This window comes from Cnephaeus nilssonii (genome assembly GCF_951640355.1).
Source record: "Cnephaeus nilssonii genome assembly, chromosome: 7".
In the NCBI taxonomy this organism is placed as follows: Eukaryota; Metazoa; Chordata; class Mammalia; order Chiroptera; family Vespertilionidae; genus Cnephaeus; species Cnephaeus nilssonii.
The window spans coordinates 36,933,392-36,950,891 of record NC_137078.1 but is presented as its reverse complement, the minus strand read 5'-3'; the positions used below and the strand labels follow the sequence as shown (position 1 = coordinate 36,950,891).

General features: G+C 40.2%; 1 protein-coding gene across 1 annotated transcript; it reads right to left on the bottom strand.

The window, feature by feature from the left end:
* Positions 1-1,728: 1,728 nt before the first annotated feature.
* On the bottom strand, positions 1,729-16,650 carry LOC307103652 (guanylate-binding protein 6-like; the record flags this gene model as incomplete). The annotated part of the gene is made up of 10 exons (XM_079778100.1): positions 16,446-16,650; positions 15,378-15,505; positions 11,563-11,672; positions 11,161-11,357; positions 7,690-7,935; positions 5,114-5,394; positions 3,989-4,201; positions 2,983-3,085; positions 2,472-2,665; positions 1,729-1,956 (listed from the first exon to the last, which is right to left on the bottom strand). The coding sequence occupies exons 1-10, from the start codon at positions 16,633-16,635 to the stop codon at positions 1,729-1,731; spliced, it is 1,890 nt and encodes a 629-aa protein (XP_079634226.1). The 5' UTR covers positions 16,636-16,650.
* Between the last annotated feature and the right edge of the window lie 850 nt (positions 16,651-17,500).

The following is a 17,500-nucleotide window of genomic DNA, read 5'->3' as shown; positions in this document are numbered from 1 at the left end:
TTGACTACCCTTATAATAAAAATCATGAGAGCTCCTCCCAACCCTTCCCATCATGTGAAGACACAACAAGAAAGCAGCCCTCAGCAAATCAGGAAGAAAATTCTGACCAAGTACCTCCCAATGCTGGCATGCTGATCTGAAACTAGCAGCCTCCAGAACTAAATATTTGCTTTCTAAGACACACAATATATGGTAACTTTTTGTATCAGCCTGAGCTAAGACAAACCATGATATTGACTACTATCATTGTATGTGCTTGGCTTTGGGTATTTCACTGCCACCACTGGTCTCCATGTGTCAAGGCTTATCATCCCCAACACCAGTAGGCCATCCAGTTCTGCAATGGCACATGTTTCTTTGGCTCTTACTTATAGCATAGAGGCCACCATTGCACTTTTAAGGATGATAGGATCTCTCTCACCAGTGTATGTTCTAATGTTTGGTAATTTGCTTCTAATAGCTGAAAAGTATAATTCAGGATAGGAAGTAGAAGCTACTCTATTTGAAATTTTTTTCTTTTTTTTTTTTAGCTGATATTCCAAGAGAGATAGGAAAGTGTATATCTTAGTTTTGAAACAAATATAATGGATTGAGAACCATGACTAAAAGGAAACAAAATGAGGATGCAAATTTTATACTTTCTATACTTTGACTTAATCTGAAACTCCTAATTGTGCAGGCTGGTATCATTTCTAGAAGACATGAGAGCTTTCATCATCTAATAGCCATTTTTTTTACATTTCCTTGTCATTATTATCATTACTAGAGGCCCGGTGCATGGATTTGTGCACCAGTGGGGGTCCCTTGGCCTGGCCTGAAGGGATCGGGCTGAAACAGGCTCTCCAACATCCTCCCAGGGATCTCGGATTGCAAAAGGGCACAGTCCATGCCGAGGGACCCAACTGGTGCACGATTGGGGCTGGGGAGGGACCGCAGGAGGGCTCCAGGGCACCCAATCCCAATCGGCCATACCCCAGAAGCAAGCTAACCTACCGGTAGAAGCATCTGCCCCCAGGTGGTCAGGGCATGACCAGTCAAATGAACGGTCAGACACTTAGCATATTAGCCTTTTATATATATATAGATTAGTATTACACTTTACATTTTCTTTGTTATTTATTTATTTATAAAATTTCTTTACAGGATTCAAAAGAAAGAGCATATAATGAAAAGCATGTGACTTGTTTACCCTGATCCCACCCACTTCTTCCAAGTAAGAACTGATATTACTTCTTTGAGGGTTCCTATAGATATTCAATGTGTACACATACATATGATTGCACACAGTAATTACATTTTTTCCTGTAAACACATTATACACTTTTTGTGTACCTCATTTTACAATGTATTTTCAAGATTGTTGTATGTTTATAAAAATAGAGCTAAATTCTCTATTTACTGGCTGCATAATATCCCACCATATGCAAATGTTAAATTTATATTACCAATTCATATAGATGAATTTATTAGTAGTTTCCAATCTTTTGCCATTTAAAGTGATAACTTGATTAATTGTAAGTATGTTTATTTAAACATATATGTTTCATTAAGTAAACATGCTATATCAAAGCATATGAGCATTTATCCTATCTAATTAGGGCTAGACATTGATATCCTTTAGTAGGCACTTTTCATGTTTAAGACTTGGATGAATGAAATCAAAAGGAATACACACCAAAAATAAGCCATAACATATATCCACATTCTATACTTTATTTCAAAGGAGAACTATTTATCTTTAAATAGTGAGCCAAAGCTTCTCAAAACATTACCAAAAAATTTACCAGATGTACAAAATATTGAATCAATCTCACTGGCAAGTCTTTCCATGATTTTTGTAATAAAGGGACTATTATCATTTTGAATACTATCAATCATATTTCTCAAAAGAGTGATCTCTGCATTCATATCTTCACATTTCTTTTTAAATCCTTCTCTAAGCAAATCTTCTTGAACCTAAAAAAATGTGAGGATAGAAGTAAAATGTTTTAAATTCCCATGTTTTTCAAAAATTACATTTTATATTTAAGAATTCTTTCCTTCTACTCTTAAAATTGTTCTCTCTTACACAATCAAAGATAATTTTGCAACAAGAAATAATCCTGTCTTGGACCTAAACACAGAAAGAAAGCATAGTTTACAGTCTTACAAATATTCACATACCTATTGGGTTTTGCTAGAATACTAAGCCTGGCCTGAGGACAAATGTACTTTGTGCCAGTCATAATACCAGTTGAGAAGTAACCTGAATCGGCTCATACTAATTCTCAGTCCCACTTGGAATAATATGGCCAACCAAAATGCAGAAAAAAAAAAAGATTTCAAAGATATTTTTACAAAGAAAGGGAACAAGGGGAAGATTCAAGGCTTTAGCAAATCACAGGTAGTAAATGGCAATGGTGTTGCCTCCATGGTCTTGCTGTAACATTCTCCATCCCACCTGACGTACCAGAGGCCACGGCAGGACTTACCTTCAATTTATGTTCCAATATCATATTCTGCTCTCTTAGTATATTCTCTCTTTCCCTCTCCAGCTTCTCCTTCAGTTGCAACATATTTTCCTCGCGGCTCTTCATCTGTGCCTCCATCTGCTGCTGCTGCTCCTGTAGTTTCTGTCTCATCAGCTCCTGTTCCTTCTCAGCTGCCTCCTTCTTGGCCCGCTCCGCTGCCCCAGGGAGGTTTGAGAGAGAGAAGAAAATTAGGTGAGGACTAATCTCTACCCTCCTGAGCTCTGAGAACAAGCCGAACTGGAAGGGGAGGTGGAATACTCTGAATTGCTCCCTTTGCCACACCATCAAGAGCACATTTCGGAGTGTGATGGGAAAGGCCCTGGCTGGCTGAGGTGCCCTGGTGTTTTCAGAGTTAGAGAGTGTGTCCCACAGAAGGACAGAAAGCTCCTTGTTTCAGGAGGTTTTGTTCTCACAGCTGTCAAAGGACACTGCAGGTACCTGCCACCCATTGTGAGCCCAGCCCTGCACTTACCTGCCATGGCCTTCATCTCATCTGTGAGCGCGTTGTCTCCCTGCAGGATGGAATTCTCTGTTGCTGCCTGTGACTGCAGGAACCTCTGGAAAACCTCATTTGCCTGATGAGAGAAAAAGGAACAAACTTTGATTTTCACTGGGAAAAACAGTGCTGCAAAACGAACTATGTCCATGTAATTTTTCCTTCATGATCAAAATTGCATCATGATTCCACACAGTTTCCAAGCTCTTCATACCCCCTGCAGTCTCTCTCCCAGTGTTACTTTCTACTCTTTGCTCTGAGTTCCAGACAGTGAGAACCACATTCAGTTCTACAAACCCACTGTCTCTGCTTTTATATATTTGCTTTCCAGGGAGAAATGTTACCTCCAGTTAGTGCTCCTGCTCTCCACTGCCACTTGCTGACTGTAACTCTAGGCAAGTCATTTTAACTCATCTCTGCCTCTCAGTTCACTTGTGTAAAATGTTGAAAAAAGTATAGATGCTCCCTAATGCTATATAAAGGATAAAATTAAATTCTAGGGAAAGAGCTCAATACTATGTCTCAACAGTAAAAGTTCAATAAATATTAATTGCATTGTTATTTAATGTTATTACTTGTACCATCACCTACATAGCCAATTATCTCAGGTTCATAAGTATGATAACCCTGTGTGCAACTGTCTACATGTTTGACTTCCTTTTCTCTTTTGATCAGCCTTAAGTACAAAGGCTCTGACTTTAACTTGTAAATTGTTTGCCTTTGACTCACTGAATATAATATTGTTGGATGGAAATGATTATTTCTCTTGTGTCTCTTATGGATTTCAGAAATCTATATTCATTTTTGAGAATGGGCATTTTGATTCTCTATAGAAAAAAAAGACAAAATAATGGGCCTTCCATGCTAAAAGAGTCATGATATCCCCATTCTCCCATATTACCCACACTGAAGCTGTGACCGATTTCCAGGAGACCTTCTTGACTTTAATCTGTAGGATCCCTATGCTCCCATTATTCCTCACCTTCACTCCTTTCCTGGGCACTTGCCAGTAGTCCTGTTCAATCCTTTTCTTGGTTTCCATGTAGAGCTTGTGACCACCAGGAACAGAGAAAATGCCTGCTGAAATATCTTCCATTAGGGACTTGGAAAGCTGCTCAAGTTTATCCTGACAATATTTAACAGATGCATCTTCATTCTGCAGCAAGAACTTATCCTGCTTATCCTTTATGATTTCCTGCAAGGGAAGTATAGAGGGCTGTCACCAGGAGAAAGGAACAGAGGAGAAAAAATTCCAAAGAATCTGGTAGAAGGAAGTCTAGCTGTGGTCCTCATAAGAAAAGCATTCTGGCCCTAACCTGTTTGGCTCAGTGGGTAGAGCGTCGGCCTGCGGACTGGAGGGTCCCAGGTTCTATTCCAGTCAAGGGCATGTACCTTGGTTGCGGGCACATCCCCAGTGGGCGGTGTGCAGGACGCAGCTGATAGATGTTTCTAGCTCTCTATCCCTCTCCCTTCCTCTCTGTAAAAAATCAATAAAATATATTTTTAAAAAAAGAAAAGAAAAGCATTCTGTTGGAGAAGGACATGGAATAAAACAGGAATTGCAAAGCTTCCTTTACTCACATCCCTGAAAATTCCATGTGAGCCAGGGAAAAGCTTCCAACCTCCCTGGGTCTCAGGTTCTTCATCAAAACTGTTGGTGTTGAATTCCCTTATCTCTATGGCTCCCTGCAGCTGTAACTTCAGTTAATTCCACCTTCAATGGCACAATGATACAACAAGGAGCCATAGGAGTTGAAAATAGCCTGGTATGAGGGTCTGTTAAGAGACATTTGGTTCCTGAGAGTGGGAGAGTCCCTTAAGAAAGTGACTAGCTGAGGAATGACTTCTGGGTATTCAGGGCAGGCTTGAATTCAAAATAAGTATTCAGTTCAGAAATATATCTATACTGATTATCAGAGACCAGAGAAATTTTTACATAAAGTACCTGAAGTTTGGTGGGGAGAGGAAGAAGAAAATGTAGCCTTTTGAAACTCCAGACTACTCGATCCATGAGTAAGGGAGGAGGACTTTGGTCAGAAAAGCTCTTTTAGGCTTCATTTTTCAAGGGAAGAGTCACAAAATGTAAATAAATACTAAGACATATTACCACAAGATTCTTCTGGAACTCCTGATTGTTATCCTTGAAGGAGTTCTCCATGAAGATTGCAATGGCTTCCCTCTCACAGGCTGCATGCAGGTCCAGCAGCTCCTGCAGGGTGTCTGTGGGGAAGCTCACTCTCTGGGCCATCTGCTCACTGTAGTGGTCGGCTGCCTTCTGAACGGCCCTGGAGTTCTCAATTTGGGCCAGAGTTGTCATTGCATTCTCCAAACAAGGCACTGCTCCATTGTTGATGGCATCCACATAAGTCACCACCAGAGTCTTTAGACCTAATAAGACAGGAAATTTAAGGGATAAATATCAATTTATCACTCAACGGGATCCATTTATGTGAAACTACATTTCTAAATCTCTCTTTCTGTCCCTTTCTCTCTCACACAAACACACATATATGCACACATACACACACACACACACATGCATACATATACACACAAACACACCACTTCCTTCTACTATTATTGGAGTACACAGTTAGATATTAACAAGAGACCATGGAGCTAATAGAACCAGAATCTGATAAAGCATGATTACGTAGGAAAAAACAGCCTTACAGTCACTCTGGGTAGTCCACCCAACAACCAGGTTGGGAGAAAAATGGCGCAGAGGTAAAATTTCTATACTAAGTACCTGTGAAGTAGGAGCCAAATAACCAAGCAGAACTAAGAAGCAAGTGCAAAAAGCCAAAATGCAGACCATTAGTGGGGAAGGGCAAAAACCTGGGAAAAGATTGCATAGGGGAAGGACACAAGCCCTGAAGAAGACATGAAACAGATTGGATAGTTTTAAAGAAAGCCTGCTCTTTCCCAAACCCAAATATATATGGGGAAGCTTAACAAATACTTCAGGGCAGTAGCTGCTCTCTAGCCCGCCAGCTCTCTGTCTCCCTGAGAGTGTACTTTGCTTTTCACTTTAATAAACCTTGCCATTATCGAGTAAAACTCCTCCTACATCAGGGTACCTGAAATTCCTTTCACACAATACCACAGAAGAACATATTCCTCCAGTAACACTATTGTCCCATTGACTCTCAAGTTTTATGTTTCTTTAGACCATAAGCCTAAAATAATTCAATATATTCCTTTATCTAACATACTAAAGGGTATCTAACACTATTGTCCCATTGACTCTCAAGTTTTATGTTTCTTTAGACCATAAGCCTAAAATAATTCAATATATTCCTTTATCTAACATACTAAAGCCTAAAATAATTCAATATATTCCTTTATCTAACATACTAAAGGGTAAAACATAATTTCCCATTGAAAATCTTAGAAGCAAATTGTAGACAGATGAAGCAGGGTAAATGTGATCCTATTTTTTTCTGAATTCTGAAGATTCCCATAAATTTTCAGAGTTTTATGGGCTAATGTGCATTATTAAATTGCTGTAAATGTCCAAAATATCTTCTGTATTCTTCTTGCAACTCTCATCTTATCTAATAAAGAGGGAATATTCAAATTGACCATCACGCCATAACGGTCAAGATGGCTGCTTCCACAGCGGAGGCAGGGATTCAGTAACACAAGATGGCTGCGCCCACAGTGGAGGCTGAGTTCCTGAACGAGCCTTAAAGAGCATTCAGCAAGGACCTGAGGCTACATAGGGCTGGGCTGGGGCAGGGGACCTGTAGCTGCACCCCCCACCTGGTGGGGCTTGACAGGGGACCTCAGACCATGCCCCCACCCTGGCACCAGGCCAGTGGACCTCAGGCTATGCTCCCCAACCTGGCTCCAAGCTGGAGGACCTAAGGCTGCGCCCCCAGCCCTGCAGGGTTTGATAAGGGACCTCAGGCCATGCCCCACACCCGGCAGGGCTTGATGGGGACCTCAAAGCATGCCCCTGCCCTGGCCCAGGCCAGGGGACCTCAGGCCATGCACCCCACCCCAGGCAGGGGGACCTTAGGCTGAGCCCCCCACTCAGCAGGGCTTGACAGGGGACCTGAGGCTGTGCCTTCCACCCAGAAGGGCTTGGTGGGGGCCCTGAGGCTATGCCCCCTGCCTGGCAGGGCTTGACGGGTCTGGATCTTGCCCAATGGGGGTGGGGCCAGCTGGGTCTGAGGCACACACGGTTGGGCAGGGACTTGACTCTGGGTCCTGCAGCACACACCAGACTCTGACAAGAGGAAGATTTTCATATACATTTTACTAATTTTCTTTCATCTCTGAAACTTCTATTATAAAGGGCAAATAACAATATTAAAACATTTCCTCTAATTACTTCCCTTTTAATGTGCACAAATTTCGTGCACCGGGCCACTAGTACATTATAAAGAACTTCAACTGAGGAAACAGCATATTCTGTTTTTTATCCCCAGTTAGTGATTCATTAAGATTAGAAGATTTTTATATGTATGGATACTGCAGATTTTGCTGATAAAGGTTGTAATTTTGGAGACAAATTTGTAAACACCCAAAAGTATGATAAGTATACAATTGTCATCATGGAGTATGAACATCTATGACTCATAATTCCATATAGAATCAAAAAGAAATTCTAAAGAACACATCCTATAATATATTCAAAAAATATTAGGCCCCACAAAATGTGAGATGGAGACTCACGTTTCCCAGTGATCATGATTCCCTCTCTGAGGGTCTTGGTCCTCGCCTGGGTGAAGATGTAAAAACAGAAATTCTTTGTTTCTTCCTTGAAGTTAGGATCCAGTTGGTTGTCTGCAACCTTCTCAATATTGGCTAGGAGTTTTTTGTCATTTGTTGGCCGGTCAAAGACAAAACACTTCCGTCTTGGAAAGAAATGCCGGATGCACTCTCTGGGGAGATTAGATATTTGAGCTTTGTGATTCATGCCTGAAAGATTAAAACAAACAAAAAACAAAAACAGGTATTACAGTAGGAGCAGATGTAGGACAAGGAATCTAAAGATTTTCATGACAGGGATTTTTGTATCTTTGCAGCATTCTCTCTGTATAACTTGTTTATAACTCTTTTAGCATGGACATCCAAATGCTTCTTTAACATCAAATTTACCATTACACAATTCTGGAGAAAATTTTTTGAACACATCAACATGGTTAAAAAACAACAACAATGACCTGTTGCTGCTATCAGACCTAAAAGTGGTAGAGTATTGTGTATATTGTCTATATCGCTTACAGAATGAATAACAGAAACATGGGTCAAACGTATGTTTTTGGTCCATTAGATCCCCTGGGGAAACAAAGCTATGGATCAAAATGAAGAGCCCAAACAATACTTAATGAGGCAATGTTAGAAATAACACCAGATTATTTAAGGAAAACTGTTTAGATGCTAAAAATGAAGTGTACAACATTAGCTTTTAAAAAAATAAAAACCTCTGAAGAGTGAAGAGTAAATGTAGCTAAAACGTAATTTTAAGATATCACCATTAGTCTCTAAATTCTTTAAGGTAAAGAACTATATTTCATCTTATAGCTTTGCTGTGTAGCCTATTTCTCATTGTTTTGAGAAACCATAAATAGAAACATGAAATCAAGAGTATATAAATCAGAAGTGATATTTCTTTCAAGGTTTCATCAGATATCTACATGCCCAGGTAAATAGAACCCATTCATATATTTTTATTATTTTGAAATTATAGCATGGGTAAATATGTGGAAATAGAAAAAAGCTCTGATACAGAAAGAAAGATTTACTATAATTAAAATTTCTATAATGCCCAAAGGAATCTATGGATTCAACACAATCTCTCTCAAAATACCAATGGTGTTTTTCGCATCACTACAATAAATAATCCAAAAATGTATATGAAGCTGTAAAAGACCCTTAATAGCCACAGAAATACTGAGAAAAAAGGACAAAGTTGGAGGTATCATGCTACCTGATATCAAACTATAATACAATGCTATGGTAATCAAAACAGCATAGTGCAGGAATAAAAACAGACATATAGATCAATGGAACACGGCAGAGTCCAGAAATAAGCCCACACAAATATAATCAATTAATAGATGACAAAGGAGGCAAAACAACATACAATGGGGTAAAGACAGTTTATTCAATACATGGTGTAGGGAAAATTGGGCAAATACACACACAAAAAAGAAACTACATGACCTTCTTACACCATATACAAGAATAAGCTCAAAATGGATTAAAGGCTTAAATGTACATCTCAAAATTATAAAACTACTATAAGAAAACAAAGGAAGTAAAATATTTTTCTTAGCAATGTATTTCTTTTCATATCTTTCCTCTGGTAAGGGAAACAAAATAAATAAACAAATGGGACTACAGCAAGCTAAATAGTTTTTGCACAGCACAGGAAGCCATAAACAAACAAACAACCACCTGAGTGGGAGAATATATTCTCCAATGACACATCGATAAGGTGTTAATAACCAAAATTTATAAAGTACTTATACTATTCCCCATAGGAACAAACAATCTGGTTTAAAAGTGAGCTGAGGACCTGAATAAAAACTTCTCCAAAGAGGACATACCGTGGCCAATATAGGTATGAAAAGATGTTCAATATTGCTAATCATCAGAGAAATGCAAGTTAAAACCACAATGAGATATCACCTCATTCCAGTCTGAATGGCTCTCGTCAATAAATCAACAAAGAATACATGTTGGCACTGTTGGTGGGTATGCATATTTGCACAGTTACTATGGAAAAGAGAATGGAGGTTTCTCAAAAAAAATAAAAATAGAACTACATTATGCCCCAGTGACTTTACTCCTGGTTATATATCTGAAGAAATCCAAAACACTAATTCAAAACAAAATATGACTCCTATATTCATTTCAGCATTATTTACAATAGCCAAGATATGGAAGTAACCTAAGTGCCCAAGAATAGACAAGTAGATAAAGAATAGGTAGTAATACAGTATACACAATGGAATATTACTCGATCATAAAAAAGAATGAAATTGTCTGCTCAATGAAATAAGTTAGAGAAAGACAAATATCATATGATTACACTTATATATGGATTCTAAAGAACAAAATAAACAAACAAAATGGAAATAGATTAATAGATCCAGAGAAAAAACTGATGCCTGCATGAAGAGAGGAGCACAGGAGGGGGGGATTGGAGCAGTTGGGGGTGAACAGGCTGGCAGAGGAGTGGTTAGGGGGTGATCAGGCTGGTAGGCAGAGCAGTTAGGCACAATCAGGCAGGCAGGCAGACAAGTGGTTGGGAGCCAACAGTCCCAGTTTGTGAGAGGGATGTCCAACTGCCGGTTTAGGCCCAATCCCACAGAGGGGTCCCAGATTGAAGAGAGTGCAGGCTGGGCTGAGGAACACCCCCCACCTCAGGGCACGAATTCTGTGCACCAGGCCTCTAGTAGTTAATAAAATTGTAATAACTATTCATGGTGCCAGGTGGGTACTTGAAATATAGCAGGGATCTAGTTGTAAACTATGTGTTATCTAACCACTATGCTATGTATATTTGAAAATAACACAAAATGATATTGAGTTTAAACTACAATTCAAAAAGAAAATTATTTTTAAAATAAAAAAATCTATGATATATAAATTAAAATTATATTCTGATAATTGTCAAAAAATGCACAAAAGGATAGATTGAAAAGACAAAATATATTTCTTCAGGTTTATTAGAATATAAAGTCTTTTTTATAGATTACATATGTATAATAACATTAAAAAGTTATATGCCCATTTTAGATTAATTCTATCAAATTACATGAAAGATATTTAATTAGATAGGCTTTTCATTGTAATTTTATGCCTACCAAGTATCTGATCAGCTGTTTTCCTCAACACGGAAAAGCAGAAACTAAAGTAATAAATATAAGTGTTTGGTCTTTAGAAGGCTTTAACACCACTGTATTCAAAGTTACAGTTGGATTCTCAGTTCCAATGTGTAAAGAACAAATTGGTCATGAGTAGTTTTACTCTGCTTTAGGCTCCACTTTTCTAAGTGAACTTAAACTCCAGTCCATAGAGCTTTTCAACCCATTCCCAGCCACCATTTCTGCAGACAGCTAGTCTCAAGTACAAATGCAACTCCAGACATGATGTTTAGTACCTCCCACCCACTGCCCAGCCATGCTCTGTTACCTGGAATCAGCTTCAAGGCATTCTCCAGGTACTCATCTTCTGTGATAGGGTGGCCATTTAACTCCAGCTCCAGGGAGAAATCCCGTACGGTCCAGATAAAGTCTGGAAAGAAACTCACAAACTCTATTGAATCGTCTACTCCATCTGGTGTAGGGGAGGACTTTGCCCTGATGAGTTCTGTCAGCTCTGTCACGTAACTGGGACCCAGCTAAGGAAAGTAAACTTTCTACCCACAATTCCCACATTTCTCTCATTAAAAGAAAGAGTATTATAAACTCTCTCTTTCACTCTGGTTCCTTTTGGTCTACAAAAGGCAACTAAGTGAGAGGAAAGGAGGAATTGACTGGATCTCCATCCCCACAGCCTCCATGACACATGGAGGTTGGGTTCCTGGAAGGATACTGCAGCTGCTCCAGCGCCTGGTGGTTGATGGTGCTCAGGCTGTTGTAGACGAAGCTGCTACACAGAAGCACGGCCAGGGCAAAGATCCATGAGTCATTCTTAGGGTCTCCCTGGAAGTACATTAGGACAAGACATTTGGGGGTTTACCCTATAGAAATTCATTCAGACACTAAGTCTAACAGTCCTTCCTTTTATTTCAGGTAATGTGCTCACCATGCAAAGAAGTAAGTTTGAAGATGGGCATAAATATACATATTAGCTTTAACAATTACAAAGACATTTCTTGTGACTATGCTTCTTTCATATATAAAAGGATTTTGTCATCACAGGGTTTTCTTTTTAATGGATTGGATGAAATAAATGACATATAAAGTAACTTAGTGCAGCACCTGGTGTGCTATTATGTTAAATGAACGGTGTTAGCACATATTTATTCTACATATATTTGTTGGTCATGGGCTATATAAAATATTCCATAGTTAACATAACTGGGGATGTATTCAAGAAATATTTATGGGAAGCTACTGAATATTTCCACTGTTGTTAAATTAAAAAGCAGTTTAAAATGACAAATATTACTTTCATAATGACTATTTCAAAGCATAGCAAACATCTATAGCAATGAATATAACGAGGATAATATCTATACAATGCTTACATTAATATAACATATATAAGCATTGAAAACTTTAGCTATAGTAGTAAATGAAGGGTGGGAGGGAAGACATCAACAAAAAAACTTGTATGCATATACGCACAAAATATGGACACTGACAATAGCACGCCAAAGGCCTGCAGAGGGGATAGATGGGGGAAGACGTGGTCAATAGGAGGGGAAGAAGGAAAAAATATGTAATACTTTCAATAATAAATATAAATTTTAAGAAGTATTAAATTAAAATTTACAAGTCTAGCATGGAAGACCAGAGCTCTGAAAGTTGGAAAATTTTACATAACATGAAGTCTTCCTCAGCACCTTGATTGAAAATTAAAGCCTTAGCAGTGTGTGAATTTGATTAAATGAAGGTAACCTGCAGATGGGAAGATCCATGGAAGCAAAAGTAGACATGGCAGCATACAGAAGTCTTTTCAATAAAAGTAGAGTTATTTGATCTGACTGGAATACAGGGCATGTCAAGAAGTTAAAGCTGGATAGTGAGCCTTGTGCAACCAGATGAAAGACCTTAAAGATGGGGTTAATTTGTGTGTACAAAATACAACAGGTCTAAATAACGGCACAATACAGAATTTTTGTTTTATTATGAACACTGTCTAAAGTTGTTCCCCAGAGCAAAAGTGGAAAATACCCAGAAAATTTGAGAGTGAAATACTGATTCGCTGATTTACATTCCAAAGCCCAATTTAAAAAATGATTATAATAAGAAGTGGCACTTATGACACACAATATGTTATTTAGTCAGCATGATTGTTTGATACTAGAGGCCCAATGCACGAAATTCGTGCACAGTACTGGGGGGTGTCCCTCAGCCCAGCCTGCACCCTCTCAAATCTGGGACCCCTCGAGAGATATCCAACTGCCTGTTTAGGCCCGATCCCACTGGGATTGGGCCCACCGGGATCGGGCCTAAATGGGCAGTTGGACATCCCTCTCACAATCCAGGACTGCTGGCTCCCAACTGGTCTCCTGACTGCCTTCCTGATTGCCCCTAACTGCTACTGCCTGCCAGCCTGATCACACCTTAACTACTCCCCTGCCAGCCCGTTTGCTCCTAACTGCCCTCCCCTGCAGGCCTGGTCCCCCCCAACTGTTCTCCCCTGCAGGCCTGGTCCCTCCCAACTGCCTTCCCCTGCTGGCCATCTTATGGTTGCCATCTTGTGTCCTCATGGGGGCAGCCATCTTGTTTTTTGGAGTGATGGTCAATCTGCATATTACTCTTTTATTAGATAGGATAGAGGCCTGGTATATGGGTGGGGGTCAGCTGGTTTGCCCTGAAGGGTGTCCCAGATCAGGGTGGGGGTTTCCTTGGGCATGGGGAGGCCTGGGCAAGGGGTCTGTGGTGGTTTGCAGGCCGGCCACATCCTCTGGGGACCCAAGTGGAGGCCCTGGTATCTGGGATTTATTTATCTTCTATAATTGAAACTTTGTAGCCTGGAGCTGAGCCAAACCTTCTGCTCAGTCTGTGGTGGCAGCCATTTCTGTTGGGATTTATTTATCTTCTATAATTGAAACTTTGTATCCTTAAGCGGAGGCCAAGGCAGGCCAGGGCTGCAGAAGCTTGGCTTCCTCCATCGCCGGGGCAACCCTAGCCTCCTGTTCTCTCCAGCTCCATAGCTGCCGCCATTTTTGTTTAGATTTATTTATCTTCTCTAATTGAAACTTTGTAGCCTGGAATAGAGGCCTGGGCCGGCCAGGGTGTGTGGAAAGCTTGGCTTCCTCCATCGCCAGGGAAACCCAAGCCTCCCTCCTACTTTCTCCATGGCCACAGCCATCTTGGTTGAGTTAATTTGCATACTTTCTCCTGATTGGCTAGTGGGCGTGGCTGGTAGGCATGGCTGGTGGGTATAACAGTGTGATTGTTAATTTGCATATTACTCTTTTATTAGATAGGATAATTTACAATAAAGAGCTAATGTGCTAATTAGATTGGACAGTGAAATGACCTCTCAGAACAACCTGCCAGAATGACCTGAGGGTGGGGGGCAGGGCCAGTGAGCCTGCGCCTCCAGGCCAGCCATGGTGGTCCTGGCTCCCCCGCTCCCCTTCCACAGAGGTGGCAGACGAGGTGGTGGTGTGGGCCGGTCGAGTCCTGGCGCCACGCCTTCCACAGAGGTGGCTGCAGAGGAGTGGGCCTAAGCTGCAATTGGATATCCCCCAAGGGCTCCTGGACTGCCAGAGGAATGTCTGACTGCCAGATTAGGTCCCATCCCCAAGGGAGTGGGTCTAAGCTAGCAGTTGGACATCTCCTCCTGAGGGGTCCTGCACTGGGAGAGGGTGCAAGCAGGGCTGGGGGACCACTCGAGTGCATGAATTTCCATGCACCAGGACTCTAGTATAAAAATAAACATAGCCCTAACCAGTTTGGCTCAGTGGATAGAATGTCGGCCTGCAGACGCAAGGGTCTCAGGTTTGATTCCAGTCAAGGGCATGTACCTTAGTTGCAGGCACATACCCAGAAGGGAGTGTGCAGGAGGCAGCTGATCGATATTTCTCTCTCATTAATGTTTCTAACTCTCTATCCCTCTCCCTTCCTCTCTGTAAAAAACCAATAGAATATATTTTAAAAATAAAAAAATTAAAATTAAAACAAAATTTTAAGTCTTCTTTGGGTAGAAATAGAAAGTTGTAGAAATTTAGGTACTATTTCCAAATAAGTCTCAAACAAAAGCAGAAAAGGAGAAATCATTCATTTTACCCTTTAGTAGAAAACTAAAATATCAAAGACCCATCTTAAAATGTTGTAGGATAACCACATGCTTTTATAGAGGTATCTCAAAGTCTTCCAGAATGCTTGGTGAGTACTTGGTGAACTTCACCATAGGACCAAGACTCTTTGAAGGCAGGGCTTTTACATGGGTCACTAGTATCTACAGTACTAACTTAGAGACCTGGGAATATGGTGCTCAGCAATTGTTTACTAAATTGAATCAAATTATTCATGAGTGCCCAGAAATAAAAGAAAATTTACTCAATGTACCATGACACCTTACCTAGAAATAAGAGTCAAACAACTGAGAATTTGCCTGACATATAGTTGGATTTCTAGATTTCACAAATAGATCAAGCAGTTAAGTTAAAGAGTTCGTTATGAGACTATCCAGAATGAAACCATCTTGTCTTTGACTCTCTGCCTTACCTTTTCCACATCGCCCAGGCCCTCAGTGTCTAGAAGGACCAGAGTGCAATCAGGCTTATAGGGGTGAGGCACACACCACATCCAGATGCCCTTGGTTTGAGACTGCACTGTAGAGCCCAAAGGGAAACCTATAAAAGAAGGGTAGACCCAACCCACAGTGACGATAGACAAACTAAGCAGCCAAGGGACTACATAATCAGACTTTCTGGAATGGAAGTACCCCAGAATATAAGATGGTACTTTCTCTATTTTGTAAGAATGCTTTACTTTGTGTCATCTATTCAAAGGAGGAGATGAATGTTAACTGTGAAAATGATACCCAGCAAGAGCTCAAAATGGAGGTGAAGTGCATCCATGAATCAGAATTAATAAAGGTCACTGAATACTATATAAGAGCATTTTAAAGAATGGTCCAGTAAAGGCCAAATAGAAGTGGATAGAAGAGAGACGTCTAAAGAAAAAGAAATTCAGATAATATTTTTCCAATCAAAGTGATAAAAATAAAAATGGCAAGTGGTGTGGGAGAGGTAATTAACAACAATGGGATGTGAACTCACAAAAATCTTTAAACATGATGATAGATATGAAAATGTCTTTATACATTCATGGGAATATTCCATAGAGAGAGTAAAACATGTTATGAGCAAGAGAGGAGGCACAATTTCAAGACCCCAGTGTTGGCACAGGTGAAAGAAGGAGTCTATGCATTAGTAGGAGAGATTTTCCTTAACAGGAGTAAAACCTGAAAATGGTAATAGAATATATTAAAGTAATAATTTAGTGGTAAGTATTAAACTTAGAAGTTTGTTTTGTTGAGAGGAGTGTATTTCTCACTTCATGTAACCAGGGAAGAAAACTAATAAGCTGTGATATAGTTAGAGTAAAAACAATTGGCCTAGGCCTAAGATAATACTCATTAAGGTAGTAATTTATTAGTAAGAATTAGAATTAGTAGATTGGTTTATTGAAAGGAATTTCACTCTTTCTTAATGTGACTAGTGAAGAAAACTAAGAAACTGTGAAATAGCTAGAGTCAAAGAATTGTCCTCTACCTGAGACACCACTCACCGTGATTCTGTCCTGCAAGCTGATTCATCAAGTAGGATTTGCCTGTACGATACAGTCCTGCAATGGCCACAACCACCACTGGCTGAGAAATCTGGTCAAGAATTTCTAGAGCTTCCTGATTCACTGACAGATGCTCATTGTTGTTTTCCACCAGACAAATGGGGGCCACCATGTTGGGTCTAGATGCCATGGCAACCTGCAAACCTAGAAGAACATCCCAGTGAAAATAAGCTTACCATGTTATTCTCTGAAACAGTTGTGCAAAGCAGCCATCATCTTAAGACAGATGTGTTCTACTTTGTTCCTGTCTTAGTAAGCATAGGCCAGCCCTGCAGTACAAAATTCATCTATTTTTGGTTCTATACTTACAGTGAATCTATGCAAGGGCCAAAGTGTTCCCAATGCTATGAGGATCTCAGATTGAATGTTATTGCTGGCACTGAGCAGCCACATCTTGTAATGCAGTCAAGTGGCTCTACTCAATGACAGGGTCAATACTGAGAAGAAAATCCATCACCTCATGTGAACAACCTCTCCCCAAACTTAAGGTTTAACCAGCTACTAAGAGGATGCTGAGGAAGGACCTGGGACCAGAGTGACCTGGGGACACTGCCAAGAAATATTAAGTCACAGGTTTCATGCATTGCTGGAGGCTAATTCCAGCAGGTCATAATTATGCAAGAAGTTCATCAGAAGGCTAATGGAACTTGGGGCTTCAGCAGGGCTGAAAATCTGCATGTTATTACTTGCTGCTGAACAGCTGTATGCATTTACCCTAACCTGATAACCCTTTACTGTTTACCAAACCTCACCTTTAATATGTATATCTGCTTTGCTATAGGGAAAAATGTGGGAATAAAAAGCCCTGGCTCCGGAGATTTCGGGGGGTTAGTCACTAGAACTAAGGTTTCCATCTGGCTTTCCCCAAAATGCCTTCCAAATTCATATTTCTTCTCTAGTCTCTTCATTCATTTATGCACAGTCCTTCTCCAGATTCCTGAACCCTAGCAGCTGCAGAAAAAGACAAGACTGCAACAATGCATCTCACTGTCTCA